The sequence below is a fragment of the Tauraco erythrolophus genome, chromosome 6 (genome assembly GCF_009769465.1).
Source record: "Tauraco erythrolophus isolate bTauEry1 chromosome 6, bTauEry1.pri, whole genome shotgun sequence".
Lineage (NCBI taxonomy): Eukaryota > Metazoa > Chordata > Aves > Musophagiformes > Musophagidae > Tauraco > Tauraco erythrolophus.
The window spans coordinates 48145811-48165081 of NC_141470.1; the positions used below are offsets into that span (position 1 = coordinate 48145811).

General features: G+C 53.1%; 1 protein-coding gene across 1 annotated transcript; it reads right to left on the reverse strand.

The window, feature by feature from the left end:
- Window positions 1–5122: 5122 nt before the first annotated feature.
- Window positions 5123–9732, reverse strand: NGB (neuroglobin). The gene is made up of 4 exons (XM_086613910.1): window positions 9626–9732; window positions 8122–8233; window positions 6451–6570; window positions 5123–5269 (listed from the first exon to the last, which is right to left on the reverse strand). The coding sequence occupies exons 1-4, from the start codon at window positions 9730–9732 to the stop codon at window positions 5123–5125; spliced, it is 486 nt and encodes a 161-aa protein (XP_086470036.1).
- Window positions 9733–19271: the final 9539 nt, after the last annotated feature.

Consider the following 19271-nt stretch of genomic DNA (forward strand, 5'->3'; position numbering starts at 1 on the left):
GTTTTCCAGCTCACTCACAGCAGCTATGGAGGCCTCTGGGGACACGGGCAGATCCTCACCTTGCTAGCCCTCCTTGGCACGCCGGCTCCTCACTTGGCCCCGCTTTGGCCTTGGGGCTGACTTTCCTGATCCTGATTTTCCTGCTGGCTTCAGAACAATTCTAGCTGCCAGCCCAGGGCCATGCAGGGAGGGAAGGGACAAGGGATGACAACGCAGCTCTGCTGGCACTGGGGCTGCTGGTATGGAGAGTGCTGCTGGGAGAAGGCAGACGCTCAGCCATGGTACTGGCATTACTGGTGCCACTGGGGGAGGGGTACAGTGTGCCAGTCTTGGGGGAGTGAGGGCTGGATTAAAAGGCAGCCTAGCAGCAAGCTGTGGGTCTCTATTGGAGTAAAGCAGGCCCTGGGACATCCCCGTGGGGCTGGTGGGTCTCAGCTGGTCCAGCTGTAAGCACTGTGGCCCCCAGCCCACACATGCTCCTGCATGCTGGGACAGTGGCTGTGGCACACCAGCCACTGAGCAGCTGCCTTGGGGAGCCTTGAGTTCAGCTGCTCCCTCCCAACCCCAAAAAGCACCCTGGGGGCTCACAGCTCCCTGCCCAGGTGCCCCCGGGGCTGCCCTCAGTGCCTGCTCCAGGGGCAGCCCAGGCTGGAGCAGGGGGGATGCTGGTGGCCTCTCTCCAGGTGGAAGCAAGTGCCTGCGAGCGGCACTGCATCCTAGGGAGCTCGGGCTGCTGGTCCGATTGCCCTTGGCTGCCCCGCTGTAGGAATGTGCCAGAGGTCTCTACCTTCTCGTGATTTATTGCTATGACTGTGCCTTGAATAAAATTACTTCACCCAGCTGCTGCCTGGTGTCATCACCCAAGCGCGTCCTGCCCATCACCAGGAGAGGGGGGACCCTTGGTGCTAGGGCCTGTGAAAATGCCCCAGCCCCTTTCCCACCTGTGAGGAGCTTTTGACCCTTCCTGGGGATGTCCTGCAGAGGCTTCAGTGGTGAGGAGGCTGCTCGGACACCTCCCCATCCCCAGGCACCTTGCCACCCACCACAGTCCCCACAAAAACAAACCTCAGCGAGTGGGCAGAAGCAGCAAAGGCGTGGAAGTGGCAGAACACCACTGTGTCCCCTCAGAGGGGCTGGCACAGCTCTTGGCACCATCCCTGACATTGGGGACAGGGTGCAGCCCTGGGACAGGCACGTGCCTCCCCTGCCAGTTCTTGCTGCACAGGCAGGGCTGTCTCAGGACACCACCAAAGGGACACACGCTGCCTGGAGGGAGGAGGATAGTTGCCTGGAGCTCCTCTGGGACCACAGCAAGGAGTGGAGACAGCAGGGGAACTCGTCCCAGCTGGGGATGGAGCAGATGTTCCCAAAGCTGAACTGCCCACCAGCAAGTCCTGAGGAGAGAGGTGAACACAGTTTTGGGAACCTCTTGGTTTTGAGCAGACAGCACTCTTCTTCTCCCCTCCTCCCTCCCAAAACACACTCTTTATATCTCAATTCCTATTTGAATGATTTGCCTCTGGTTTCAGCAGGTCGCTTCATGGCTTCCCTGGGTGAACCCTGCCCAGCCAGCCTGGCTTACAGCACAGGGCAGGGGGCATGAGGAGGGCTTCCCTCTGGGTGAAAAACTGGAAAATTAGAAAACCCGCTTCTCTCATCACACGCCCCCACAGAGGGCCTGCATGGTTCGTAATTAGTGGTAAACAGGGCTCAATGCTGGTGCCAGGTTGCTGAGGCAGGAGCCCCGGGCTCCTGCAAAAGTCCCTCACAGCCAGGGCCGAGTGATTCCATGGTGTCTCCCACTGCGCTGGCCAGTGCTGGGAGCATCCCCACCGGGTAGGGGCCAAGGCAAAGGGGTGGTTTGTGGGAGCTGTGGCAAACCTCTGCGCTGGCGCAGGCAGTCAAAGATGGGGGTGCTGCCTGGGGAGCTGCACTTGCCCTTGCCCACGGCACTGGTGTCAGGCTCTCACCACCAGCCCTGAGGCTGGCAGCTGTGCTCCAGGCCAGGAAGAGTTGGAAAATTTATTTTAGCACTCGAAGCATAGGGAGGATTTCTTTGCTTTCAGATCTCTGCTGCTCTCCTCGCCCTTCACAGCCCACCGCATGTTGCCCTGCAGAACAAGACCCGTCCTAGAGGTTGCTCAAGGCAGAGCAGCGTGGCTTTCCCAGGATGCTCACCGTGCTTGCTGGTTGTTTTATTAAGAACATTTTTAACTATTTACACTCCTGGGGCAGGGCTGCTATTTCCAGCCCTCAGGAGATGCTATTACAGACCCTGAGCTGGCTTCCCCACTCTAGGGGACCATCCTTCTTCAGTGCCAAGTGCCCAGCACTCCCAGGGCTGGAAACCCACCAGATCAAAGTTAGGACATGCCCTGGGAAGGAAGAGACAGGACCTCCTGCATCCCCACCAGCTGCTCCGTGGGGCAGGGCTGCTGGGGCAGCTCCACAGCCCAGCTGGCAGGGTGGATGCCACACGGAGCCGGGCAGGACCTCGCTGTGAGGTTGTGCCCAGCTGCTGCAGGCAAACAGCAGTGGGTGACCAGCAGCGAGTGAACCAATGCTGTCTCCAAGAACAAAAGCAGCAGCTGAACAACAGAAAAGGGATTTTTAGGCTGATTGCTTAAAATTCTAATTCCATTAGCGATCGTTAAATTTGAAGGGTAATGAGCAATCAGCAGGAGGATGCCTTTGCTAGCCCCTCCACTGCTCACCCATTCAATTACAGTGCCCAAAAGCTCCCAACAGACCTTTGGTGCTGGATGCCTTCTCATGTCAATCAAGCTGGACTACACAAGCGCTCCCAGTGACCAGTATCTCCAAAGCTAGATCCGACAAGAAACCAGTAAACCCCTCTCTGTCACCTTTTCTTTCCCCCCTCCTTGTTTGAGCCTTTTATATTAAAATAAACATAAGGCAGAAAAAAGGGCCAAGACTCACTGTTGTTCTTTATTAACAGTACAGCTGGGTACAAGAGGCACACAGACTAGTTCAGTTCTCTTGGGAGTTACACAAAACGTGGCACAGAAGAGGAGAATTCAGGGAGCTGGGAAAGCTAGAGGGAACGGGGATGGTTTGGGGGCAGTAACACTCACCCCCCCCCCCCCCCACTCACCATGCAGCTGCCTAGTTGTCACACAGAGTCAGAAGGTCCCATGATGCTGAAGGCTGATGCCCCAGAACAGGGTTGCAAAGAAGACATCCCCATTCCCACATCCTCCTGCCCCATACCATGTCTTTGCAGCTAGTGCCTCCCCCAGCTCTGGCTCCTCCATCCCTCACTGCCTGGTGTGAGAATGGGGAGGACATCACCTGGCCCAGCTGATGGAGAGAGCCATGGGCCAGGATGCACAACACCACGCTGTAGGAATGCAGGAGTGGAGCCTGGTACCTGGGGAGGACAGCACACATCCTACATGGGGATGTTTACTGCCCGTTCCACAACATCCCTCAGCTCCCCTTTCAAACACAGCTGGATGGCTGCTTCTTTGCTGGAAGCCCATGGCCACCACCAGGCCTGGTGGCAGGGAAGCAGAGCCTCATCTCACAGGGCACCCCATCATCCCCTCCATGGCATGGGGCTAGGAGACCTCAGCTGCAGCTGCAAGGAGCAGGAAGCCCTCTCTTGCCCCAGAGTGGAGGATATCTGAATATAGGAGGAACATGTCCCCTCTACAACAGGACCATCTTAGCCCTCAACGCTGGGCTCCTCCTGCCCTGAGGGAGCAGCAAAAAATGGTGCTGCTTGTAACTGAGTACTTGCTCCATATCCTTGCCCTGGGGCTGGCGATGGCTGGAAATATGGTTCTGCCTATCCCACAGCGACTTCCCCATAGAGATGAACTCTTCTTCAAAGTGCTCAAGTTCAGCTGCCCGCAGAGCCCTCAGGTGCTGCATCTCAGCCATGTTCTGGGATTTCTTCCTGCAGATGCTGTCTTCTCACTCCTGCCCTGACAACAGCACTGCTGCATGCTCCTAACTGGGTGTCTCACTCTGCTCTGAAGCGGCTGTGTCTCAAGTATGGCTGAGAGGGATTACTAAAGGCTGAGGAGCTCTGCAGATGGGCACTGTGTGCAGCTGGGAAGCACTCCAGGTCCTGACAGCATCAGCAGAGAAATTCCAGCTATGCTTCCTCTGGACAAGTGCCAGAATGATTTCTGGAAGCTGTTGCCATGACATGATTGCAACCTTCATTTTTATTTTAAGACATCTTTTCCTTGTATTTACTTTATTCTCCTTAACATAAAGCAGTAAGGAGCCACCACTGCTGCTGCCTTTCAGCTGGCTCTGAGGTTAAAACAACCAGCCAAACCAACACAAAGCCTTTCAGCTGGCAGCCCAGACCTGCAAAAAGCAGCCTCACCTTGGGATTAACGTGACTCCATTGCTTGAAGCATCCCTAGGAAACACACTGGGCTGTGGCCAACCTGACACGAGGAAAAGCCATGGATCTCATCCAGGGGAGAGGCAAGGCAGAAGAGAGCACCAGGATTAACCATCCGGTAGTGACACGTGGGATAAGGGAGAGAAGGCGAAAGCTCCCTGCACGGTTTGGGGAGAACAGCCACACGGCGCAGCCAGCTCCCACCTCTTCTGCCCCTGCCCCTGCCCCTGGAGGGAGCCAAGTCCACCATTGCCACAGCTGAACCGGGTGCAGCAGAGCAGGAGGAGTGAATGGCGCCAGACCTGGCAGGTCTTGAGCGCGGCAGATACGATCTCGGGCGAATAAGCCCGAGAGGCCCAAGCTAGCTGTCATCTAACTAGGGTGGGTAGCAAGAGGAGGGAAGATGAGCCAGCTACAAACCAGAGTAGGTACATGGGTGTTGGTGCTCCCGCTAGCCCAAAGGAACTTGGGGCAGGGCAGCATACCTGTGCTGCGGCACTCCTAGGCTTCGCTGCAGAGACGTGCCCTGCCAGCCCTTACCTAGCAAAGGCAGAGATGTGGTCGTGTCGAAGCGAGGCAGAACCACTGGGAGAGCCCCGAAGCACGTGTGACTGGAGGAGAGAGCGATGGGCTGGTGCACAGAGAAAGACAGAGCTGGAGAGAGGCAGAGAGTGTGGTGTGAGCGCTGCCCCTGCCCAGGACTGCTGCGTGGTCAGGGATGGGGATGGCTGGCAGGATCTAGTCCCCTTCCGGAAGGGTCTCCCAGCCACGTCGCATGGCTTTCACCACAGCACCGTAGAGTTTGCTCCAAGCCTCCTGCACATCTGGGCTGAAGGCAGTGCCAAGGCATTTCTCCAGCATGAACAGCAAGGACTCGCCGACAGTCTGCAAACCAAACAGGGAGGCATCAAGCTCAGCACTGGGGGATGACACACAGCCCCTTCTCTTGCTTCATTGCCTTTCTGAACAACATCTGCAGGGCAGCTGCTCCTCTGCCAGCGGGGCTGGGTCACCCTCACCCCTGGGTGTTCAAAGGAAGCCTGGAGCCAACCCGCACCATCCTCTTCCCCCGCCCTGTGCTGGCCCTCACCCCACACCCCACATCCTGGATGAGCAGAGAGTGCAGGTGGGAGCAAGGGCTGACACTGCACATGCAATAGAAGGGGAGGGTACGCGTCCATCCTCCATGGCTCCCGCATGCAGGTAGGCAGCACCATTCCCTGGCATGGCAGCGGAGCGGCATTGCTGAGCAGTGTGACCTGATGCCAGGAGAGCGGGTCAGGCAGGCCTCAGGCTGGAGGCTCAGGGTCTGCCTCGCTGCCGCTCGCGCCTCTCCACAGGGCACTGCTCCTCACCGGGCTGTGAGCAGCCCCACCCAGGAGCACCCACACGCTGAGCGCAGGGCTGGTGGGGATCACCACCCCAAGCAAAGGGGACTCTGCTCCCTCTGAAGAGGACCAAAGCTAGTGGTATCCGGAGGGAGCCATGGGTGGGTTAGAAAACTTTCCTTCAACCTGCCTTTCCTCACTCCGTCATTCAGCATTTATGTCCATGCTTGATGGCAGGAGAGGAGTAAGGAAGGGTTTAATACGGATGATGCTCCTGTCTTACTGTCATGGAGGAAGCAGGGGCTGAGGTGCAGCAACCCCGTCCCAGTGTAGACACAGAGAGAGGTGGATGGTCCCTCTCCCAGGTGTGGTGAGGTTTGCTCAGAGCATTTGATGCAGAGGCCCAAGGCTCAGGGCAAAGGCCGAGCCTGCAGCCCCATGTTGTGCAGTGACTGCAGTGCCCAAATCCTGGTCCTCTTCACACAGGAGAAATGCCTTGCTCCCTCTGTTCTCTCCCCTTGGGCTTACTGGGGGAGGGCAGGAAACGAGGGGAGCTCAAGGATTTCTCTGATCTAGCCAGCATCACCATGCAGGTATCAGCAGCTCAGGGGCTGCCCTGAGCCACCAGTTTTCTCTCCAGCCAGCTGAACCCAGCAGGCGGGCACAGAGGGATGGGGACAGCCGAGGGTGGCAGGCAGGGCTGCACAAACACAACCGCAATGGGACAAGACGTCTCACCGAGAAAGACTCGACCTTCACACCGACTGCCTGGTGCTTCTTGCCAAGGTTGCAGAGATACCCTTCCAGGCAGGACAAGTTGTCCAGGTGGCTCACAGCAGCATCGATCACCAGCATCACCTGCAGGAGCATGGAGGCAGAACGGTGTTAACAGCAAGGCTCTGCTGCCCTCCCAGAGGAGCAAAGTCTGACCCCTCTACTTCACCCACCTCAGCCTGGCCACCTCCCAGCCCAGCAGATGCTCTCTGAGCTTTACTTTGCTCCGTGTGTCACATCAGTGAGGCACACAAGCAGCAGCATACACCACATCCTTCCATGGGACATTGCCAGAGGTGCCACAGCAAGCAGCACTGCTGGCCTCCCTGTCCCAGAGAGGGTAAACAGCCCTATAGCAGAGCAGTTAGGGGCTACAATCTAATGCCGATGCAGTCATTACAGCTCTTAGGAACCCAGGACAACTGCAGGGGAGCCCTGGAAGTTGCCAGGACTAGAATTTCCAAGTAGAAGTTGCCAAGATGGTGCAATTGCAAATAAGGCAACTCCAATTCTAAGATCAGCCAAGGTATTTTGAGGAGATGGGGTGGATAGTACAGCCAAGATACCCGGTCTGGTAAAGCACGTACCAGTGTTGTCTCCCAGGAGCATGAAGAGTCAAATGGAAACGGGATAGAGAAGGGTTAATGAGGGATGAAGGGAACAGACACACCAAATTAGAAGAAGAGATTAAAGCCAGGGCATGGTTAGCTTGGCAAAGCCAAGAGGTGATAGAATTGTGCTCTATAATTTCAACAGGGGAATTATCTCCAACAAGAGCAAAGAGCTATTTCAGCTCAAGGCAATAATAGCAGAAGTAAAAATGGACTTAACTTTGCGAGTAAACAGAGGCTGGAAAATCACAAAAAGCTTGCAGCTATCAGCAGAGCGCAGTCCTGAAACAGCCTCTTACGAGGAATAAAGATGGGCAAGCAAGGCACCAAACTGGTTTAAAGATGGAGCCAGACAGTTTATGAAGGCATCTACAAGACAAGTCCTCTGCCCGACATGGCTGCTCTTCAGGACTCAGCAAAGGGTCTCTGCTGCACCGCACGTAGATCTGTCCATGCACGAGTTCCTCCAGATGACATCAGCATTGCTCCTCTCCCTATTTCAGGGGAGGCAGATATGTATCACAGCACCCCCCTAGAGGCTATCTGAGAATGCTGTGGGCCTTCTGGCTCAGCAGCCACACCAACAGCCTCTCCACAGCAGTGGGTCCACAGGAGCCTGGCTCACTACCCAGTTCCGTGCCACCTCCTGGTCAGCAAGTGGCCAAGCAGAGGGCTTCAGTCCTTGTCTGGACAGAAGTGAGCTCACTGAGGCACTTCCATGGTAAAAGAATGGGGCTTCCAACTTTCAACAAGAGGCAGTCCACTATCAGATGAGGGCGTGGAAATCAGCATGGTGCTTCTTACCCACCACGACTTGCATCCTCATCGCCTCTCCACTGTTGTAGGGCACTTTGTCCCGGCAATAGCACCTTCTGCTAGCATGAGTAACCCCCTGCAGTCCTCATCGCAGGAGGAGACTTCCCACACGGTCCTCAGTCAGACACCCCACAGTCCCAAGCCACTGCCTAAGAGCTTCCTCCTCCACAGAGGCTGCTCTCTGGCCATGGCCCAGCCCCTCTCTCACCTTTCTGATGTGATCCAGGAACTCAGGGGCAGAGAGGCACTCCTGAGGGCTGGAAAACTGCTTGCAGTTGTACTGGAAAAGGGGCAATAGGTCAGGGTCCAAGTCAAACAACCTGCAACAGCAAGAGAGAAACCCCATCTTCTCACTTTCTCAGCTTTATTCAGAGCCCTGCTCACTCCAGGAACCACCTCACCAGCAGCACACCCACAGTCCTCCTCTGTCTCTCTACCCACCTACTGATCTCCCTCTACCTGTAGAGGACCCAGAAGTTGTGAAAAGTCTTAGTTTGGGGCAATCCAGGTTACCTATAGTCAAAAAAGTTTCCATTTCCCTAGCCCACAGACCCGGTTCTCAGATACATGTTTATGGCACCTTAGGACCAGTCCCAGCTCGCTGGAGTTCCTCCTAGCCTGGCCCTTCTCCTCTTGGTTGTTGTCTCAACTCTTCCCATTCCCACTTCATGATCCCCTTGAGCCTGCAAGCTCCAGGAGCCATCTTTCCTACTTGAGCAAAGGGGAGATGTACAGACTCAGCTAACGCCCAGCTCTCCAACACCACTGCCAGCTCCCATTTTCTGTCCCCCGATCCTGCCTGCCAGCTTATGCCAGGCACATACGGGTCTCAGTAGCAGCCATCCAGGCAGATCTAACGGGCAGATGCTGTCCATGGAGGCCACAGAGAATTCAGGCAAAACGGTCTCTCTTCTCCCTGTCCTGCACATTGAAGTACTGCATCTCTCTCCCTTCCAGTAACACTCCCAAACGTTGCTCGCAGCCTTGCTCTGCAAGGTTTGGCTCCCTTCTGCTACGTCCCACTCCAGAACTTGGTCATCAACTCTCTGTCCTTTTTAAATGACTTTTCATAGATTTTTCCTTTTTATCTTCCCATAATCGAGACATTAATCTGCTCAGGAGAGGTAAGGAGTTAGGTTTCAGCCATTCCCCCGGCACACCACTCCTTCTGCCCTAAAGCTGAATCCCTTCCCAGCGCCCAGGTCTTTGCCCAGGGCTGGAGAGCGCCGTGTCAGGGACAATTAGGAGGTCCCTTCGATACAATCCCCAGAGTTGGGTGGACACGCAGCTCTTCGAACAACAGAAATAACGGTGACAAGGTGGGAGATCAGTGGGCAGAAACGCACAAAACCTGTCCGCTGCCTCTCTTCCTCACCCTCCATCTCCCCGTAACAAAGTTGAGACTCGTGGAGGAGAGGGAAGGCCGGGAAGGAGCGGATGGCCTGCCCCACGCTGCTGCCCCACGGCCGCCGCGGCTTGGCAGTGGAGGGGCTTCAGCCCCGCCGTGCTCCCTCCGGCCCGCCAGCCCCGGGGAGGGGAGAGAGGAGGGGGTCAGGGAGCCGGCCGGGAGTCATGGCCAAGCAAAGGGAAGCGTTTCTCTTCAAGAAGCGGAGCCCGTCCACATCACCCCACCACCACCGCCACCCCGCCCAAGTTCGGCGGGCAGCGGTGGGGTGCCGGTGGCCGCATCCCGTCCCTGCCGCCCCGCTCACCTGGTGAAGAGGACGAGGCCGTGCTGCACGGGGCTGCCGCTCACCCGCTGCCAGCTCTCCCGGATCAGCGCTCGCTGCCTGCCAGACAGCAGCATCCCGCTCTCCATGGCGGGGGCGGGGGGACCTGCCCCTCGCCGCCCGAGGCGAGGCGCTGGCACCGCTCGCTCCGCGGGCGGAGGGGCCGCCGAGCGGCAGCCGCCCGCCCCTCGCTCCGCCGGGAGGGAAGCGCCGCCGCCGCCGCTGCCCCCTCGCAGCCCCGGGCGGGCGGGGGCGCCGCGCTCACCGGGGGGTCCCGCCCCCGCGCCCCCCGCCGCGGCGGGCATCCGCGCTCCGCCCGCCACCCCGCACTGCCCGCGGCGGGCTGCCAGCTCCGCCGCTCCCCGGTGCCCCTCTCCTCCAGCCGGGGCTGCCCCGGCCGCCTCACTGATGAGGAAGAGCTCACTTTATATTTGCCACTGGAAGGAAAGGAAGGAAGGAAGGAAGAGCTCACTTTATATTTGCCACTGGAAGGAAAGGAAGGAAGGAAGGAAGAGCTCACTTTATATTTGCCACTGGAAGGAAAGAGAAGGAAGGAAGGAAGGAAGAGGAAGGAAGGAAGGAAGGAAGGAAGGAAGGAAGGAAGGAAGGAAGGAAGGAAGGAAGGAAGGAAGGAAGGAAGGAAGGAAGGAAGGAAGGAAGGAAGGAAGGAAGGAAGGAAGGAAGGAAGGAAGGAAGGAAGGAAGGAAGGAAGGAAGGAAGGAAGGAAGGGAAGGAAGGAAGGAAGGAAGGAAGGAAGGAAGGAAAACCGAAAAAGATAAACATTAAAACCCCAGCCACCCGCACAGGACTCGCCGCTGCGGGGCAGAGGAGAAGTGACATTTTCTGATCAGCCTGAATTTGCAAGGGAAGCAGCACGGCAGCGCAGGGCTAGCAAGGCGTGTGGGACCCGGCCGCCTTCGCTCGCCCTTCAGCAGAGCTCCCTCTGAGAGTAACTTTGCCGTGGAGGCGCTCAGCGATGCTCCAGCACCACAGCTTCCGCTTGCTCTTGGCCACTTCACTGAGCCTCAGGATGCCCTGCAGCCACCTGCTACCTCCATGAGCAGATGCAGTCTAGACAGTGCAAGATACATGTTTAATTTCAGGCTAATTAAGCCAGCCGAACCAGGCAAAGTTGTTAATAACAGATCATAAGACGTGTCATCTTTGTCAAACATGTTCAGGACACCCACCTTCCCTTTGTCTGAACAATAAAGGGGAAAACTGCTTTTAGTTTGGCCCCAGGATTTAGGCAGCACAGAGGAAATAAAATGAGAAGGGGCACGCGAAGTCTCAAGTAGCACAACAGAAACCAGGGAAGCCAGAGCAGTCACGCAAGTAAAGATTTTCAGAAGGATGCAAGCAACGAGAAAGCACAAATATTATGGAAACCATCAGAGTCTGCTCTGAAATAACAGTTGTGCTGATCTTATTACAAGCTCTGGTTCTGTACATCAGATTTATTTCTTGTAATCAGGAGAGAAGACAGCAGCTTGCAATCCAACCCAGGAGCACATTGACTCGGTGTAGGCATAAACGAGGCTCTTCTCTTTGGAGTGCTGAAAGTAATCCCTAGATGGAGACAGTTTCAACAACCCAATGCTACATCCTCAGCCCCAGCCCCAGCTTGTCTCCCAGGGGCCCTTCTCCTAAAGAGACTGACACCACTAACTGCAGTGACAGCAGGAAGCCACCAAAGACATCTCTGCAAGTGCCAGAATAAATTACCTATTTTCTAGGGCTTTTGAGACTCTGCATTCTCAGTGCAGACCAGACAAGACGGTGTACAGGAAAAGCTCCATCTACATTAGAGGAAGATGGAGAACCCTGTCCTAACGGTGGGCTCTTCAAGAGCCCAACAAACTCACAAAGAAATTGAACTGCCAGATGGGACTAGGGAGTCCCACAAATACAGATGTCTGGCTACTGCGCCAGAAAACAAATGGTGTTCCAGGTTTAGTGTGTTTTGAATGCCATTGCTGGAAAGACTTGGTTGATGTCAAAGGTCCCAGGTCTTTGAAAAAAAAAGATGCAAACAGCTTCTGTTAAAAATACAGCATTTTAGCTTTCATGATAACTGAGAAAAGCCTGAAAAGCATATGATCTCTACGCATCTATATTCTTAGAGAACGGCGGATAAATAACAAGCAGTCAACATTACAGACAATTGATGAGCTGCAGGGCCATATCACGGCTGAGGGGTCAGAACATGCAAGCTGACAAGCCTCAGTGCTTCTTGCTGCTGGCCTTCTAGTGGCCATCTTCTAGTCCACAACAAGCTCCCACTAAAGCCAGCATCTTAGCCGTACGGTTGTAAAGGAAGCATTCACACTGGGAACTGACGATAAATCAGCGCGGTAACTGCAGAAGCTGCAAGGAGTCTGAAAGAGCAGCTAGGAGAGCAGTGGGAAATACCGGGTTAATCTGAGCAGGGCAGCGAACGCAAGCCCAGCAGTGCCAACGCAAACATTAACCTTTAGCTATCTTGCAGCTGATCAAGAGCACCAGCAAAGAGGATGTCATCCTACACGCATCTGCACAAGCTACTCCGACATTTCAGCCTGTTGTCACAACCACACAGATGTGGAGCTTCCCCAGAGCCTGGCTGGGCTGCTCAGCCTGACCCTGCTAACAAGAGGGGTGAGCAGAACAGGCGGGCAGTGCTGTGCTGCCAGGGTGCTGGAAAGGAGAGCAGAGAGTCCTCCCTAGACCACAGGATAGCGAGGAGCAGAGTTGAAGCATGTATGTGTAGTCAGAGCAGCAACCGAGGCTATTTGCCTAGCAACATTTTGAATATATTCAGAGCTACCTGATAGAGGAGGAAGAGAAGCACCACAAAAGCAAGTTGTTGTAGTTAAGAGTGACTAAAACTTAGTTGGAATGTGGGACCTTTCCTTGAGTCTGTGCAGGCAACATACCAGCTATCATATCCCAGGGCAACAACAAAATGCAGGTTCAGCCCTTGTGCCCGATGGCAAGGATATCTCAGACAATAGCAGTGAAGTCATGATGGCAACAGAAAATAGTGGCTCTTGTCCAAAGTCTTCCCCCCCACACCTTCCCTCCGTGCTGGAGATGGTGGCTGCACGCTGAGCGCTCGCAGACAAGGCACGAGTGTCGGAACAGACCAGACGTAATGGCAGTAACAAGACTGCTGAGCGTGACGTGTCTTCTCCTTCTGTGGAACATATGGGTGCCCCAGCTGATGAAAGGGGCAATGGGCTGGCCTTACCCCTGTCCACCTGTTGGCATCCAAAGCCCATGCTGGTATGACACTTGGCAGAGTCTAAGAACCAAAGAGAGTTAATTTCCTCCCTGCTTCACAGCACCAGTTCCTTCTGGGCAGGGTACGGGCACATTCAGGGCAGTTTCCTCACCTTCCCTGCCTCTCTGAACAGAGAATCCATCCCTTTGCTGTCTTCTGGCACTGGTATATGTCCTCTCCCTTAGTACAACCAGCAGCTGTTTCCTTGTGATAGGAATAGCATAGATCTTCCAGCACAGGAGCGGGGAGCTGGAAGGACGGATTCGAGGTGGAAGACAGGGAGAGCTCAGGGCTAAGAAATATCTGAACCACCATACACATGGCTTAAGCGAGAGCTCAGGAGACACAGTGCTCTTCCCTGCGTGCAAAGCAGCTTCTCTCTTGTAGCTACGTGGCTGTCAGAGGAGTTCCTCCCACTGCCACAGCACTGAGGTGCTGACAGCACAAGTGAAGTCCAGAGAGGATTTGAAGTACAAGGGAAAACAAACAAGCAAACCTCCCATCTTGTTCAACTGTTTTTGTGAGCCTTCAAGCATGAGGAATCCCCAGGATGCATCGAGAGGTTGAGCACTGCAAAAGTTTCCACGGTCTGAGGGTTTCCTGCGATGGTCCCCAGCTCCCTTGGCTCCCTGTACCTAGCCTGGCAGCTCAGCTCTTTTCTGGGATGTTCTTGGATTTCTACAAGACTGTCTCTGGAGCTGTCATGAATTAAGAAGAACCAGGTCAGCAGCACAGACTGTTCCAAAATCACCTTTGGGCCACTTGGAAAAAGGGGAGGCAAATTTCTAGAGAAACTCACTGACCTCAAAGAGGACAATAAAGCTCTCTCGTGCTTTGGAAGAACACGAATTTATATAATGTTTTTAATTTGCAGTGGGTCTCGTTATTGTAATGTACAGCCCCTTCAAATTACAGTACCAACATTCATAACTCCCCTTGCCAACAGTTGGCTTTACTCGTTCAGCACCTCAGTTTACCCACAGGGAAAGAAACTTGCCCAATCTCATAAAACAGTGTCACAGAATCGTGAATAAGCTCACAAACACCAGTACCCAACTCTGCACTGAGGGTTCAGGGTGCTTGCAGAACAGACCTCCCTCCCCAGGGACACCTCATCACCCTGGCCCAGGGATGACTGCATTGCATGTGCTGCTGTGGCAGTATCAGTTTTTGTCCCAGCTGCAGCACCAACAAACCCAAACCTCTTTAGACTCTTGCTCATTTCCAATTCTACATCTGCAAGACCTCATGAATAATGCCACTCTGATCTAGCTGCATCAGGTTCCCTGCTTACCCCGGATACGAACTCCTGGGCTTGGCTAAGCCCCTTTCTTCCCCCTGGCCCCCAGTCTCAAAACCACAGATCATGACAGCTGCTCTTTTCCCCAGAGTCCCATCCCCATCCTCAGGTGGGAGCAGAAGTCATGCAACATTCCCAGCAGTCTTCTCAAGCTGCCCCCTCAGGCCATGACGCAGCACAGCTCAGCCGCAAAGCAAATCATGAAATGCAGTTGCATAACAAGAAGCAAAAAAGATGCAGGAGGGAATAATCTTGTCCATAAAATGATGAAGGCAACAGCTGCAGAGCTTGCTGGCTGCCACCGTGCCTGCGGGGAGAGCAGGGCAGCACCATGACCCTGAGGATTTGGGCTGAAGGGAGAGGGACAGGCAGAGGGAGGAGGAACAATGTGTGGGAGAGGATTCAACAGCAGAATAAAATGAAAACATGTCTTTTGACTTCTATTCGTTCCTAGACATCCCTAGATTCATCTTGGATCTCCCAGCACCAGCTGGGGAATATTTGTACAGGCAGGTGAAAACAATCCAAGGCTGACAGGGCATGAAGCAGGGAGGGAAGCCAAAAGGAATCCACACAGAGAGCTGCTAGCCTGAGTATTTTTGACTTATGAGGCTGTTGGACCAGGTCTGGCACTTACAGATGCTCAGACTTTACGTTGGTTGCTACTCATCTTGTGCTCTCTAGCACAGTGATAATCCACTGCTACCCCCACCACCAGGCTGTGATCTTCCAAGAAGCAACCTCTACCTTTTGTAAGTCACTCTACCAAAGTGAGTTCAAAAAGTCTATCTACCATGTTAGTCTTGTCATACAAGCTGAAGTTGATCATAAGACACAACCACAGAGGTTTGTGCACTCCAAGCTGGTGGGATGCAAGCAGTCGTGGTCTCAAAGCTCTCCAGCCTCTTTAGCTCCATGTGGTGCTTTAGCTAACATGCCTGGCAACTTGGCAAGCACTGCATCAGCAGTTATACCTGGCTTCTGTCCTACCTAGGGGATGGTGCACACAGGCTTGGATCTTCCTCCAACTGTCTTTATACTTCTGGACTGGATCATCCTTCAGCTGCCAAAACACGATGGCGAAAGCTTGGTGAAAGGATACTTAACTCCCTGTGGAATCTCCTCTGTAGTTTCCCCACTGGATTTGTCTTCTTTTGGAAGTGCTCCTGGTGCCAATCTTCGAAGCGCTCATTGATTGTCTTTTCTCTGATCTCAACTCCGTCTGTTCTTTCCCTCCTTGCGATCTGAGTTGATACTATTGACCAGGGTATCTCCTACAATCATTTGACCTACAGCGGTTGTCTCAGAGAACAGTGTCTTTGCTGTGATTTATTAAAAAGAAAAAGATTTTGCACTTAATTGTGCTCATTCCTTGATGGCAAGGCTGTGCTAGCATCACAACCTTTCGGCTTTGCACTCAGGCATCTGGTCTCAAAGCAAACCCCACGTAGTATTGCTTCTATGTGTGGGACTCCTTTCCTGCTTGAGGCGGTCTCCTCCTCACCTAAGTCATTTCAGTTTTGGGGCTCTGTCAAAAATATTCTCTAGTCCAGTGAGAAATTTTGCACCTGCAAACTCCAGAGTCAAAAATGCCTAAGCATTGAATAAACATTGTGGCTTTGTCTTGTGGAGAATGATGTACTTAGACCACACCATAAAGCACTTTCCAATCCATTAGTATCTAATAGCATGTTAAATAGCAATTGTTAGCAATAAAGACTTAAAATCAGCAGGCACAGATAGCTTGCACCCATGAGTCCTGCAAGAGCTGCCTGAGGGTATCTCCAACCCACTTACTGTTAATTTTATTTTGTTTAATAATACTTGAAACAAAGAAATTTCAGCAGACATATGGATTATAAAATGTGGCAATACTAAAAGTCCAAACAGGATGATTAAGTAAGGAAGAAACTAACTAGCCTGATAACAATCAGCACAGAGAAAATAATGAAAACCCAGTAGGGAGTTTATTATAAAAGCGTTTGAAGATGGGTGTACAATTTCTCAGGGTAACCCCTCAATTCCTGCCTTTCCATCTCTGCCAAATAGTGGACTAATTCTTGATCCGTCCTCTTACTACCTACATCCTGACAGTTTTCATTAACTTTGATATTCCTCACTACATCTTCATTTCATTTTTGTTTTTCCCCCTCCACATGACTCTTTCATAGCAGCCCTTAGGAATTTGAGCTCTCACTTTCTGGATGCTTCTTTCTTGTATTGAAGTCAATTAAGAACTTCTTACTCAGCTTCTCATCTTTGGCTTCTTTGGTTCTTCTGGCCTTGCTTTGCACTGGGATAGTTGGTACTTTGCTCTTGGTGTCTTTTATTTAAATCTCTCTCCTCAATTTGCTTCCAATGGGATTTTGCTTGGGAGTTATAAAATTGTTTAAATACACCTTCTTCGACTGCACTGGCTTTATTTGGCTGTTCTCACGCAGTTCACAAATCTTCAATAAAGATGTACCATCTTATGCATGTTCCCATTCTCATCTCAACCATCTCCTTCCTGCTTCTCAGCTAGTTTCCTTCTCCACGTTGTAACCAAATAGTTATGGTCCCTAACGCATTCCAGGGTATTCCCACTGCCAGGGTGGGACTCAGCTGACCCAACACTCATGTCTTCATATGGGCAAGTAACCTAAACTCCCTTTCCAGTTGTCGTGGTTTTTTTTTGGACTGAGGGTCGAGACAAGAACCGAAAGGGAGCACCCACCAAACATGGTCTCGGGCAAAACATGACTCAGGCTTTCTTCATAAAAACAAAACAATTTATTAACAGTTACTAAACAAAAGACAAAAGGGAACGAAACCGGTTTACTTGAGAGGAGAAAGAGAAAACAAGGCCCGATCTTAAAACAACACCTCCCACCCCCTATTTTCCTTCGTTCCTGGCTCTGCCTTCCCCCCAGCGGCGCAGGGAGACAGGGAATGGGGGGGTAGAGGTCAGTTCATCCATGTTGTTCACTGCCGCTCCTTTCTTAAAGGAGGAGGAGTCTTTACACCATTTTTCCCTTGCTTCGGTGGATCCCCTACTCACAAAGAAAAAGTCCCCAAACTTTTCCAAAGTAAGTCCTGCCCGCAGGATTGCAATCCTCCCATGGATCGCACCAGTTCGGGCTTTACCAGTCTCGGCCTCTTAGGGAGCTGCTGCCACTCGCGTCGGCGTGGTCGTCCCACGGTCTCCAGATGCCTCCACGACCTCGTCGTGCATTCCATGCCCCATTATCAACAGTACCTGGTCGCGCATCCCCTGCTCCACGACCTCTCCTGGGCTCAGGCATCTCCTTCTCGACGTGGGTTTCTCCACAGGCCGCGAGTGGGTCGCTGCTCCGCCGAGTACACCCTGGCTGCAGGGGGGCCGCCTGCCATCTCACACCGATTTGCAAGGGAAGCCTCAGCTCCAGTACACCTCCTCCTGCTCCATCTTTGCTGACCCGGTCGTTGTGGTTGTCTCCTCTTAGATATTAATCCTCTCTAGGGGAAGCTCGGCCCGGCGGGCACCCCGGGAGCGGGGCGCTTACCGAGTCCCCCATGTGGCTCCCCGGCGCCATCTTGAGCACATGGCGCCGGCCTCGGGCCCGGGCAGCCGCTCGGCCGGGAGCGGGAGCGAGGGCAGCGCCCTCCTGCTCTCTCCTCGCTCCTGAGCAAAAAGCCCTTTCCCGCCCCTTTGTCCCAACTTAAATAGGGCAATTCGCAGAGGCGCCGCCTTGGCTCAACCTCCCCCGGGGGGGATGGGACTCAGGCCTGGTGGCACAGGGAGCAAATCCCCTCCCCTGCCACCAGAACACCCCCCCCACACATCAAACTATCACACCAGTCAATGGAGAAAACCAGGTACTTCAGAACTACCTCATCCTAAAATACATGGTGAAAAAAAAGGTCAGATGAATGAAGCCTGAAAACTACCTTTTGTCAGCTGCAAGACAGCAGGATGACTAGCTTTGGATGAAATCAGGAGAGAAAACAATGACTGCAAGAATAGCAAATACGGGAAAAGCAATCCTAGCACTTGGTAGACTATGCCTGTCAGATAAAGCACAACCTTTCTGTTCCAGAACATGCATTACGTGGGCCAGAGCTACAGTTAGAAAGGTGTATTAGAAAACAACTCTGAAGTGTTTGACAACCACAATCCTTGGATGTCCTTGGATGTAAATGAGGAAGCAGTGGTAGGAGCAATGGAGATTTATTTCAGCATATGGAACTGGGGAGACTGATGTTGGAAGACAGTGTACAGTTGGGAAACCATATGGGTAAACCAAAGAAAATGAGAAAAGAGGCACAGGAGATTTGAGGGCTAGAGAAAGCAGCTTGCATTGAAAGTTTCTATTTGGCTAGCAAAAAAGAAGATGAAGCAGCAGCTTGAAGACAGAGCACAAACAGACAGAGTGTATTATTAAAACACTAGGTTATAAAAAGCTTTATTCTTGTTGAAGAACACGTAACGGGATGATGGCTGGAATTCAGTAGCCTAGAAAACCTGGCAGGCTCAAACAAATGGAAAAGAAGCTACCCTTCCTTTAGAGAGCAGTGAGAAGTAAAGTTTACTTCAGATATTATCAGCATTTTCTCAACAATACTTCATGCCTTTTCCTTACAGTCGTCTCCCTATGCTCTAGCACAGCTTCTGTATCAGCAGTCCTTCCTTCCAGAATAGCCCTGATCAGACAATATCCAAAGGCCAACTGGCACTTTCTCAAGCTATACAAGATGTCAATAGGCTTTTCAGTAACCATCTACCAGCCTATTGTATCACCTTGCACAGGCCACAGTCCAGTCTCTAGCTGTCCTGGCTTAGCTTTAGCAGCCCTTGGAACACGTGTGATGGTTTGATGTGAGGGGGTTCTGGTGGCAGGAGAGAGGATTTGCTCCCTGCGACTTCCCTGGTTTTGGAACCAGGTCAGACCTGGTTCTAGCCACCAGATTGGACTCCCATCCCCCTCGGGGTTAAGCCAATCGGCACCTCTGCGAATTGCCCTATTTAAGTTGGGACAAGGAACAGGAAAAGCTGCTTTGCCTGGGGGTGAGGACAGAAGGAGAAGGGCGTTGCTCTCCCGCTCTCT